Source organism: Pteropus alecto, unplaced genomic scaffold (genome assembly GCF_000325575.1).
Source record: "Pteropus alecto unplaced genomic scaffold, ASM32557v1 scaffold113, whole genome shotgun sequence".
NCBI lineage: Eukaryota > Metazoa > Chordata > Mammalia > Chiroptera > Pteropodidae > Pteropus > Pteropus alecto.
In genome coordinates this window covers 4,510,374-4,523,525 of record NW_006433949.1, presented here as the reverse complement: position 1 = coordinate 4,523,525, position 13,152 = coordinate 4,510,374, and the positions used below count along the sequence as shown (strand labels likewise).

Here is a 13,152-nt window from a genome sequence, read left to right as displayed (position 1 = left end):
GCGCGCTCGGCGCAGTCGGGTGCGATTGGCCACCCCTGGCAGGAGCCGCACCTCGGACAGCAGCAGCGGCGGCCGCGGGAGTGTCCGTGTGGCGCCCGGCGGCGGCGGTGGCGGCGGGGTCCTGCGTGAGAGAGTGGGACGCGACGCGGAGACCGCGGGCGGAGGCTCCGCGCGGCCGGACCGGGCACTCAGCGACCGGACCAAGGGCTCCGCCAGGGGACGAGCTGCAGAAGAGCGACTCGGGAACAAGTGTGAGAGAGGAAGCGGCAGCGGCGACGCCGGGCCCGGGTGGTGACAGCAGGTCTGAGGTGAGAGCACCGGGGCGCGGGGCGGTGACAGCGTGCGCCAGGGCGAGGGGATCTTGGACAGAATGAGGTCGGGGAGAAGCGGAGTGAGGAGAGTTCCGGGAGCGGGTTGGACGGTCGGGACTGTGGAGAGGAGACCCCGAGAGGGGCTGGGGCAGAGGTTCGGGTGAGGGACCTCGAGAGAAGGAGGGGACAAGAGAGTCTAAGGGGGAGACCCCGCGAGGGGCCGGGACAGGGGGTCTGAAGATAGGGGACCCCGACAGGGAGCGGGACAGTGGGTCTGAGGGGAGTTCCCGAAACGGGTCGGGACGGCGGGTCTGAAGAGAGGGGACTCCGAGAGCAGCCGGGATGGCAGATCGGGGCGGGGGAGTGCCTGACAGGGGCGAGTTTGAGGGGCGTCCCCGAGAGGAGCCGGGAAAGCAGGTCTGAGGGTGGGAGTCCCCTAGAGGAGCTGGGACAGGTGTGATGGGGTCGGGACAGCGGGTCTGAAAGGGAAGGGGGCCTTGAGCGGGGCCGGGACAGCCGATCTTGGCGGGGAGGTCCTCGACAGGGGCCGGGCCAGTGGCTCTGGGCCGGGGGCGCAGCGAAAGGGGCTTCTGAGCGTGCCCTGGCCCTGCGTGGCTCGAGAAGTGAGGGAGCCTGGGTCGGGGTCGCTGCACCGGGCGAGTTGGGACAGCCGGCAGAGCAGAGAAGAGGGCACGGTGCTGCTCGAAGTCATCTTCAGTCAGAGTCTGCAGTCAGCCGAGCTTCCTAAGGGTAGCGTGTGAGGCGTGGGACAGCCTGAGCCCCCGTGACTGACTCTGGAACAGGGATTATGTAATGAAACATCTCTTAAGTAGAACGCACGGGCTGGAGGGGTCTGGCAGACATATAGAGATCTTAAAAGATCAAGAGCGATACATAGCGGTACTCCCTCACTGGCCCCACGGCTTCCCATTCGTTTCTTAAGAGTTTGGCGTGGATGCCTTGAAAGTGAGGGGCTACCTGGCTTTAATAGCTTAATCAGAACGTGAAAAGTTGGAGAGGGCTTTTTCAACCCATCACAAACAAGTTGAAAGGAAAAGGGATCCTTTTGGAGACCCACGTTTTGGATCAATGAGGATGTTTATTTTGATAGACCCTATATTTTTCATTTTAGGTCAGCGAGGAGCTAAGAAACTTTCTCAGATTTGGCAGCACATCAGTATCAATGTTTACAAATCAGATTAAAAGGAATATATACTAAATTTGTTTAATTTTGGTGTGTTGGAGATAGTTGGAGGGTCAAACTAAATTTTGAAAAGAGGTATTGGAGTCACTAAACTAACAGCACTGTCCAATTAGATTTCTCATCCTGAAAGCTACCAGGACTGAGCTTTAGGCATAATTCTAGGACAAGCAAAGGAGAAAGATAAGCCTATTTAAACCAGACTTGTATGCCCTGGTGGGAGGCAAGTGTGTGTCTATTAAAATGCTGAAGTAAATAGAGGAAAGCAATAGGGGGTGGGAATTGGGGAGCAGCCTCCTACTTTGAGGGATATGAAAATTAAGCTAATGACCAGGCTAAGTATTTAGCATTTGTTAGTTAACACTGCCCTGACTACCTTTCTCATGTTCTCTTGAATGCACGTGCTTTGTTATGGTTATAGTTTTGCATGTGAATTTTTTTCACCTCTTTTTCTCTGTGTTGCTTCTCCTTACCTCTTTTCTTTTTTATAGATGAAGAGTTAGGAAATGATGGTATTTGGGAAATAATGGTGAATGTCACAACTGTATCATTTCACAGTTATTTAAATATCTTCTTTGGTTCGAGTTTAAAACATGTTATTAGAAGCCATTGCCCACGTTTAGTAATGGGCAGCTTCAGCTAAGAGGATGACAGAAATACTGCATTATTTCCCAGAGACATAACGTAGAAGGCTTACCTAGAACTGCTTATTTCAATCCAAGACAAAAATTACTAAAGTCATCTTCATCAAGGTGATAATAAGTAGAGGATATGTGCCATTTGGGGATTTTATTTGATATTACCTGATACAGAACATTTCTTAACTGGCTTCAGAGTGTGGAACTTAGTTATGAAAAGTCTACTAATTAGAACTCCTTTCCTAGGAAAAAAGTTACAAAGATAAGAGGAACTGCAATAGGAAATACAGATTTTAATTATGAGACACTATATTTAAGATATATTAAATGTAATTTTTTCCATTACATTTATTTTTCCGGAGCTCTAGGTAGAATTCAAGAAGCAAACAAGGTCAGTTAATTCAAGAGTTTATTTCAAGGGGCATATGTTCACTGTGTAGTGCATGAAACATGAACTAGTCTGTGGAAGAATTGGGAATCACAGTACCAATAATTCTACAAAGTAATAAAACTGAGCAGATAAGCTCTTTCATCATACTTGCTAGCTCATTTCTGATTGGTACAAATAGCAGTTTTTTAAGATAAAACATTAAACTTATTTCCTTTTAAAAAAAGAAAATGTTCTGATACTCCCTGACTGATTACTAAAGCAGTCATTTAAACCACATTACGTTATGATATTGATCCGGAGATGATGAAGAGATTCATTGTAATAGAATTTTTAGTGACAGGGTCTATCTACAATAACTTTATTCTGGGGAGATTTGTTCTGGGGGGAGTAAGAATTCTGTGGGAATTTAGTTTCATTTGTTTCACAAAATAAAACACTAGAACTGTAAATATGTAAAGTTATTACACCTATGCTCATTTAAACTTTCTTCTCAATTAAAAAATATAATCAAAAGTCAAGATTAAGGAGCCTTATACGTCATCTGAATATAGTAACAACAGAATGAAAGTTCTTTTTGGTTTGTAGTTCTTAGACTTTTCTTAGTCTTGGTTTAGCAGGATGCCCAGTAAATACAATAACCCATTTTACACTTTCTTTACCACTTGAGGCCTGTACAGTCAAACCATTGTAATCTCAGAGTCTACCTTGATATCTAATTCGGTTTAATGTTTAAGCCAACTTGAATAAAAGTTCTCATTGCTTGCCAGTGTTCAGATTTGTTGGTTTCAGTAGTATAGGAAGATGAATGAAAACTACTAGTACTTTTATTTTAAAGTCTCTGCTAAAAATCTCTTTATAATTTATTCCTCCATCCTTTGCTTCTTCCCTACTCCTGCCAAAAGAAAACAGAAAGTTTCCATCGAAAAGTGTTTGTGGCACTCTTCTGAGAAGACATTTTCAGACTTCTTTTCATTCTTCAATGAGAAATTCCTGTCAATCAGAGAGAATAGTTTTGAATTAGTATTTTTGAGTTGTGTGATATTGTATAATTAATTGCATTTCACCATAGGGAGTTCAGTTTGTAATTATTTAGCCTTATGCATTTAATTGGGTGCTTAATTTGCGAGGATATATTAAAATTTTGTTACTGTTTCTTAGACTCAGTTTAGTAAAAAAAATAATAAATGATATTTATCTAAGATAAATTAGATATGTTTATGGGCCAAAATGTGATCTAACTTATTTCTACATTATGGGCAACAAATTAAACACAACAACTATTTAGAATTTTTATGATAATGAGTAGGATTTAAATTGATACATTTTATCATTCTAGCTATTTGTTGTTACACTTACCTAAATACTTTATAAATCAACCTAATGTATTTTTTCTGATTTGAGATTTGTTAAAAACATTAAAGTATATTTAAAGTCTTTCTAAATTATTTCTGTATTACAACAGAATGACTTAAGGGTCAGTTTCTTGATTTGTCAATACAGAGCAGCCTCCTAACCATTGTCAGCTGTCTAACAAATACATGTCTTTCATCCCCAGAATGAGTGAGAAAATGAAGATGCCTTGGAACAAATGTTTTCTACCTAACAAAACCTACTCCCATTAAACAAAGAGATATGGCCCATGTGGCTTTAGCTCCAAACACAATTGACATGCTGGAGTTTATTTTGGGGGGCCTTTTCACTTCATCTCTGGCCTCAGTAAATGACCGCTGACAAAAACCCCACATTGTACATTTTGTTATGCTTAATATTTAATTAGCCAATTACCACAGTACTCATTGAAAGAGTTCAATTTTACTTTCTTCCACTATTTTTGATGGATAATGGGATAACTTTTTACTTCCAGATCAAACCAGAATTCATGTGGTATGTATTTAGTTTTATATGTTTCACTTTCTGTCTAATGACACTGGCTTATGTCCATAGCAATCAAGGCTCATGACAGTTCAAATGCATTTTATTTACCCATTACAATAAGATGGCACTCATCAAGGCAGAAAGCTTTCTTAAATAAACTAATCACCTAATTAGTCTTGGCAGTAGACACGCTAAACAAAATCATAGTTCATGGCTAATTTTCCTTCTGTCATGAACATAAGCCTTTACTTTTTGAAGGATATGTGTGTAAATACATGAATATTTCTACAAACCACATAAATATAGTTTTAAATGATCTAGGTCAAGATTTAATAGCTGAGATACAAAATTACAATATTTTGCTTCATGTACATTTGTGCTTCCATTTCTCGTGCAAAACTCTCTTCTGTCATTGTATACCAGTTCTTTGTTTATGTGTGGTTGTCTTTTACTAGTCATGAGCATTTTGAGGGCAAAGATGGTTGTTATTTATCTTTGCATCCTCCATGCCAAGTACAGTACTAGGCACAAAGTATGAAAGATGCTCAATAAATGTAAATTGAATGAGTGAATGAACGAATGTTCAGCAAATAAGTAGATTATATTTATGTCCACACTTTGTTTCTTATCCTCATCGAGACCTTTTAGTACATCAAAAGGGTGGTAAAAGAGACAGTGATTCGTTTGGAACACAAGAACAAGTGTTAGCACTGTTTAGCTACTATATAAGAAAAAGCATGTTGGAATGAGAAAGGGCCTTACCCTCAGAGAGACCTAGGCACCTATATTGGCTTTGTCACTATGTCAGTTGGTTGGCCCTGGCTAAGTTACTTAAGTCTTAAAGTTCTCAATTCTCTCATCTGTAAAATAAGAATACATACTTCATGGGATTCTTCTAAGGAATAAATGAAGCAAGCACAGTGACAAATGCATAGGACGTGTTTAATAAATGGTAGCTGCCTATTATTTTAATCACTTGAAACAGTTTTATTGCTGTTTTTGCTCTACTCCCAGATCTAATAATTTGCTGAAATTCATGGCTTCTGACTCCAAAAAGAATAAATAATAGATTCACACATAAGGAAATTGAGATTCAGTGAGGGTAAGTGACTTTCCAAGGTCATGCAGACAATGGCAGACTTGACCACTGTGACCTAGATCTGGTTTTTCAACTCATTATACTTTCTACTTTCTACTTCTCAATGGTCCAAGAAGGAGGGTCTTAATAAGGTGCTAGGGAAGAAATACTGTGACAATTTTCCAGTCTCCTTTTTGTTTTTGTCTTTCCGACTTGTGCAGTTGCTCTCTCAATCTCCCTAACTATACCTCTGAATTTGTCATTCACATGTCAAAACCCTTAATTCTCCATGGCCTACTGAGTTAAATGCAGATTTATCTATTGCCCCACAATCCACATATTTATGTATATATGTATGTATTTCCTGTGCCTCAACCAGATTGGCCTGCTTACTTGCCAAGCACTTGCTGATTTTTCACCTCAGGTCTTTGTTCTTGCCATTATTTCCCCTAGAATGCCTTTTGCTCATCATTTTTCAGACCTACCTCCAGTGCCACCTTTTAAGAGGCCTTCTCTGATCATCATCCTTGCTGCTCTCCTTCGAATTCCCTAAGTACTTGCTTTGTATTGTTTCTTATTGCACTGATATTCTCTCCGATATTACATTATAGGGTTTGTATTTGTCTTATCCTTCCTAAATATCCATCTTTTTGGTTTTCTTTTTCTGTTTTTTTTTTTTAAACAGTGCCCATGGAGGAATTAAGGGAACGTGGATATGGGAGGGGGGCTGGGAGCAAGTGGGTTTGGGTGTGAGTAGGTGTTTGTGGAGGTCAGTTTGGGGTATGTGCCCTGGGTGGGATGACTATGGGGTATGGATTGGGGGCCGTGAGGGTGACAGGAGTGTGCGCATGCTCGCTTATGCACACAGAGGTGGGGGCAGTAGGTATGTGAGCCTGTGGGGTATGCAGCTATGTAGGAGAAGGCATCCAAGTTTATGAGAAAGTGAGCCATCTTTTTGGTTTTAAAAGAACAGAGTCTTACAATTAATATCTGCTCAATACATATTTGTTAAACCCTATTAAATTTAAATACTTATTTTAGGTTCAAAGGTTATATTTTAATTATTGCTGCTAGTGCAGATAACAGGGATAATTCTAAAGTGAAGAATTTACTTCTGAACCTGACAGTTATTAATTTGATGCCAGTGGTAACAAGTATATGGAAATCTGTATGTTCATATTTAGCAGGACGATATTTCCTAAAATGAACTTTGACTCTGAGTGTGTTTGAGATTAGTTAGTTTTGTTTCCTTCAGTGATGGTTTTATCAATAAGGAATAGGTTCTAACTTCAGGTTTTTGGAAGTTTGTTTTCCTTTCTCTAGGTATTAGCAACAAATGAAATAAGATTCTGTCATTTGCAACAGAAGGTGGTTATTCACCTGAGTCAGAGGTAGAGTCTGGGGAGCTTACTTTGTGATATAAGCAATTTGCAACTGTGAACAAATAAACTTATGGTTATTCCTACCTTTCATATTGTATTCTTGTCCATAGTGCTTACTACCTTCTGACATACCAAATATTTTATTCATTTGTTTGTCTTATATCTCTGCACTGGGATTTAGGTTCTATGAAAGCAGAGATATTTGTTTTTATGCATTGCCGTATCTCTAACTTATAAAACAATACCTAAGATGTAGTAGGTGCTCAATAAATAGTTGTTGAATGACTAAATAGATAAATTTGGCTTTCAGAATTTCTCTAATTTGTTGGTTCAAAAGTAGGGTTTGTTATTTTAAACATAAGGAAGTAAAATCCTAAGGAAGTAAAGTGTAGCTCAGAAGAGCAGAGTTTATCTGTACCTTTTACTCTCTGGATTTTATGTTTTTCTTTGAGCAGCCTTGAATTTACTATATATTTGTTTTACTGAATGCAAATAAAAGCCATTCCCACTACCACAACATATATCCAAAAGCAATTGTCTTAATTTGGCTAAAATCTAAGAAAACTGTTAATTGTAACAAAATTTAATGGAAGCTTGCTGACCAAAATTATTACAAAATTCAGTACAGGAGCATTATTCCATTAGAAGCCCTTCACTTGTTTTTCTTGGATGTTGATATTAACCCGGAGAATTGGTCAGATCAAGCTTCTGATGTTAATTTGGGGTTATCAGTTTTCTGCATGTACAAGTAATTGGGTTTGAAATGTGTTTTAAGCCTGAATTAAAAGACCTTAGTCATTGGTGACTCATGGTGAGAAGTTTTTCCTTTTCCCTGATGTAACATATGCGGTTGCCTCCAACATGGCCTTCTTGAAACACTGAAAGCAGAAAGACTCCTACTTTTATATACTACGTTCTGGGAAAGTTCTTTTATGTACTAGGTTCTGGTGGTGGCCTTAATTACAATGCTTTTTAGTAGTGAGCACTACAATTGACTTTCCAAATTTCCATACAGATCCCTTTAGTTTGTCTTTGTGGAAACTTTCTCATTATATATAAAATTGTCAAAAGTCTGCTAGATAGTGTATGAATGACCAGAGGGAGTTTGTTTTGTTCATTACTGTGTTTGTAGTGCCTAGAATAGTGCTTTGTACAGAGAAAACAATTAATGCATATTTTCTGAGTGAAGTTGCATACATTGTTCATAACAGTGCATCTTAGAAAAATAATGAAAGTCTATTGAAATAAAGTTTCTTCAGCCTTTTAGAATCAGGTAATCATCAATTCACAATCAACCTAGTTTGGGAGGCTCTTGGTATTAGCCCAAGGTAGTTCTGCCCTAATAGTTCCTAGCATTGATTGTGCCAACCTGAGATCTCCTTTAGTGGTTCCCTTACAAGAGGAAGGGTAAATTGGCAGTACCCATAGGCACTTGCACCTGTGGGAACCAATGGGCGTTATAACAGGAAATACTTAAGCTTGCAATACCGATAGTAATGTGCAGCGTCCAGGTCATGCTGTTTTATCTGCAGTTCCTTATTAGGATTGTACAAGGTTTCTTGACTTTTGTATATGTATAAGTTTAAAAGAGAATTAACTTTAAATCTGAAAATTAAAATGTGAGTGTTTATTTGCATCTTCTTCATTATCAAGGAATTGGTGAGTTGTCCTCCAAGTTCTTTCTTTACCTTCTACTGTGTCTCAGGAAACCTCATTCTATTCTAGCACTCAGGGTAGGGGGACGTGGAGGGTGCATAAATGTAAAGTTAAAACTTCAGCTGATGTTATTATCAAGAATAATAACCAGTTCTGATATTTACATGATGCCGTAACGGTAGATAGGCATTAATAGAATTTCATAGATTTTACATAAGATTTGTTTAGCTCGAGCACGTTTTCCTCTTTTGTAGGGACTGAGGGGAAAAATTCAGGTAAAGTTTTTAGAAAGACCTTTTCAAAATGTCGAAATGTAAAGCTGTATAAAATACTGTTGACGTTAACTGTCTGACCAGGAAGTACTCTCTGTAAGCCTCATTTATAAAACTGTAATAACTTCCTTTCTCAGGATGAAGGTGCTGATAGCGTGCTAGTGTTCTTACATCTTAAGTTGAGTTCAGTTTTATCTTTCCTAAGTGATTAAGAGGCAGCTTTTTAAAGAAAGCCATCTCTGGGGCAATCTTATTATTGCTGTAGCTAAATAAACCATTTTAATGTCTTTAGTATGTTGGACTGGAAATGTAGGACATACATTTGAGAAGATCTACTATGAGTAAGTTTGATGTTGTGTTTTGTATTTAGTGTTTAATTATAAATATGGTTTGCATCTAAACATTGCTAATAAATTCTTTGTTGAATTTCATGTGAATATTTATGGCCTTAGCTCAAAGTCCAGCTAAGAATAATCAACCTCAAAAGTCACTAGATTCATATGCCCTATTTATTTTAATTTGTAATTTAATATCCTACAAATAAATATAAGTGGAAATTTTTTTCATAAGTTGTTTAAATTTTTTTTGCTTTCTCCTGGGTAAGGTAAATACAGAGCTGCAAATAAAATATCAAAATCTTGTCAGAAGAGTCTTTTAAATAAAAATTTTAAACATACTAAAGGCCATGTTTATTAAATAGATGCAGTTTATGCTAATAATATTATTACTGGAAAACAATATTTCAAAATTAAGCTACTCAAAATGGCATACTTTTCATCCTAGCTTAAAAACTAACAAAGCCACATCCTATTTTTCTTCTTTTACAAAGAGGGAAAATAGGATAGGAAACAGAGTAATTTTGTGAATGTAATACCAAATTTAGAGACAGAAAAGTTGGAAGATTTGATCACGTTTACTTTGTTTTGTAATTTTGTTTTAGTATATAAGATTAGTTACTTATTAAAATATAAAAATAAAATATTTTAGCGATGGGTTAATAATTTATGGGACTACTCTAGTTCATAAAATGGAATTAGATGGAGTAAGAAAGTAGATAATTTTTTATTTAACATCTCATAGTTTGTATGTTATGTAAAATATTTTAGAAACCAGGAAAACTACCTTAATAGTTTCTTTACCAGCTTCACTAGGCTCTTGGAACAAAGTTTAAATGAAATGTGTATAACCCTGGACTTACAAACTCCTAATACTTTACATGTTAGAAGTGTAAATTAAAGTCTTATAATTGTACATAAGACACATTTTCATTCAAGAAGCATTGCCAGAGGGTTTTACTGATTTGGGGGCTCTATCCTTTCTAATATATAAAGAAGGAAATTAAAACTTTCAAGTAATCTTTAAATGTGATGTCACAGAATGTGTTTTTTCTTAAAATTTTTTGAATGTTAAATACTTAAAAGTATAAATCATGCAAATTTTAGTTTTTATAGAGAGGCCTTTACAATTGTCTGAATGTAATATTAGCTCTCCAGATGTATCTCAGTCATAGCTTGAATGGGGGTAGGGCAGAGGAAGTGGGTGGGGCGTCACAGTAGTGACAGATTAGTGCAGATTATATGGCTGCCTGCCAAAACACCACTCTTTGGAGGGAAAAGTAGAAGTTACTAACTGCATCCTATTAATTTGTACATGTTTATTTAACCAGTCATAACTGAACCAGTTATAACCAACTGTTTGCTGGTTTCATACACAAATGACAAATTTTAATCTTCTGAATTACTTGATATGTGCTTAATGTTCTATTTTTTAGTTTATCATGGTCATATTCCTTATGTACGCTCTGCAGAGATCACACTGACCCTTTTGTGGAAGACCAGGTGTTAACAGAAAAAAAGAGAGACGAGGAAAGACAGAACTTTAAATTATAATTGCTTTACTTTATAGTTAAAAGAATTGCAGAGTTAAAATGTAATATGTCCCATCATATTTGGACAATGCATATAAAATACTAATAAAATAATCATATCTCATGAAGGAGTTTGTAGTTCTCGATTGTTCTGGTTCATTTTGAAATTGAGATTCTTACTGTTGCAACATAAAAGGAAGCTTTGTGGAGGAAATATGACATCTCTGTCCAGATGCATAAGGACAGAATTACAGTGAAGAGTTATTTTTAGAAGTGTCTTATGAATGTATTTTATGTACTGAGAAATAGCTTTAAAAGGTTAGTGTCTATTTCAGGGTCACTGGTAGGAGTTATATAGGTTGCTCAGATCATTAGATATTCTACTAAGAAAATACTTTTTTTTAAACGTTTTGATGTCACCAACCAGCCTAGTTAGTCATGACCTGGCTGATCTAAGTAGGAGCATTTTTAAAAACGTAACCAAATTGAGACCCTTTCAGTACCATCAAATAGTAATGTAATTATCTTACTAAAAGAGGGGACAGTTCACTATCATTTCTAGCAGTGTCCCACCGTCCTTCAGGAATAGAGTGTAGTGTTTTCAGTACTATAAGGAAAGGTTAGAAGTGAGTTAAGGAATTTATCCTTTTGTGTCACTGACACGGTTCTTAGAATTGATGCTCCCCACTAACTCTTACACAGTGAGTAGCATGTCCAAGTCCCTTATACATCTTATTTTTCATTTCGGTCACATGTGTTTGGGGTTAGCAGTGTAATGATTAACAAGAGCACGTCAGATGAACATGTGTGCCACTTAGAAGCTCACTAGCTTTGTGACCTTGTACAAATCCCTTAACTCCTAAAGCCTCTGTTTCCTCAACTGTAAAATAGGCATAATCGACGTACCTACCCCACGGGATTGTTGTGAGGACTAAATGAGGTCATGTGTGAAAAGCACAAGTTTGGCCACACAGTGTAAAGGAAGAGCTCAGTGAGTGATAGTAGAAATGTTTATTTTTGCTGTTTTTGGACATTTCAATTCTTAATCACAGCTCTACCAGAAAATGACCATGGGAAGAGATATAAAACAATGCATGCAATCATGTATGGATAATGGAATCAGCGTTACAATAATAGAATTATTGAGGAAGTACCACGAGAGCACTCCCCTTACCACATTATGTATTACCCATTCTAAGCAGGGAGAGAAAGCAGGGGAAGAGTTAACTATAGATTTAAATAATTATTAGTACAAAAAAATCAATCTGCCAAATTTAGCTTTAGTAACATTTTCTCTTTGTTCCTCACCTCATAGAATTTCCTCCCAATTTGATAGCACAGCTCAAGAAAACAACATGGCAAAGTGCTGATTTCTTAATTCATTTTCTCCATAGAGTTTGCTTGTTTTCTTCTGACTGGATCACTATCACATATACTTAGGACTAAGTCTCAAGATTTTAGATCAGCTAAAAAAAAAAAACTTGGGTTTTTTTTTGTCTGTTTTGTGGAATCAGACAATAAAGTATATACATTTGAGTAGAAAGAAGAATATTTTTCTGTTTTCACTATGTTAGTCTCTGAGAGTTCATATCCTGTAATGAGTCAGTTAACTTTGTTTATTGAAAAACAGCTAATTTTGACATAAGCATATTTTCATGAGGCTATATTAGCAAAGCACATGTGAAATTTGGGGGCACCTGAATTAAATTCACTAAACAAAAAAATGAAACTACTTGTAGGTTACTGAAAAACATTTAGGTTTTGTGAATATGTCTATTTTTGAAATTTCCAGGTCTTATTAATCTCTAGTACAACTCCTTTACCTGGGAGGCAGCCTCTGACTTAGTCTATATGTCATCCTTGTTTCTGGGACCCCTAATTTTACAATCTCAAGGTCCGTCACGTTGCCACTGAAATATGCTGCGTCTCTGCACCTATCCTAATCAGACCCTTATCACCTCATTCCTGGATTACTACAATTGCCTTCCTTCATTTCCGCCTGTTTTTTTCAACTCATCTGATTAACCTTCTTTAAGTGCTACTACTTGCAGCATGCCCTCCTCTTTCAGAAAGCTTCATTGGTTCCCTGTTTTCCACCACATTAAACCTAACCTCTTCTGCCTGAATTTCAACACCCTTTCTAATCTGGCCCACACTACTTATCCAGCTTCATTTCCTATGTTCTTTGGCCCGTCCTTTCTGCTCTATTGGAGTCAGTCTGTCTTTCAAACACCATAGTCATTCAAGTCTGCACCTCTGGGACTGTTATTTACTTCACTCAAAAAGCCCTCCTCCCGTCTCCCTGCCTGCTCAAATTTACCTTTTCTTCAAGAACTCGTGTAAAGTTTACTTCCTGTCTGCAGCTTTTTCTGACTTTTTAAGCTCTTACTGTTTTGCTGCAAACTCTCGTGACTTAAATTAGCAAACCTGTGAACAAAAATGTGCACTGTATCTTATATGGTTCACTGTTTTATCTTTATT

At 37.7% G+C, this 13,152-nt stretch overlaps 2 protein-coding genes across 3 annotated transcripts in view; one reads left to right on the top strand and one right to left on the bottom strand.

The window, feature by feature from the left end:
• The window catches only part of SUDS3 (SDS3 homolog, SIN3A corepressor complex component), an 86,615-nt gene that overhangs the window by 36,191 nt on the left and 37,272 nt on the right, over positions 1-13,152 (bottom strand). Inside the window, exon 3 of the mRNA XM_015586780.2 lies at positions 52-790. Within this exon, the coding sequence (XP_015442266.1) occupies positions 52-790 (739 nt within the window). The remainder of the gene's footprint in view (positions 1-51; positions 791-13,152) is intronic.
• Positions 35-13,152, top strand: part of TAOK3 (TAO kinase 3) — a 143,872-nt gene continuing 130,754 nt past the window's right edge. For both annotated transcript variants that reach the window (XM_025044496.1, XM_006908598.3), the window contains exon 1: positions 35-308. The gene's annotated coding sequence lies outside the window, so the exon portion shown is untranslated. The remainder of the gene's footprint in view (positions 309-13,152) is intronic.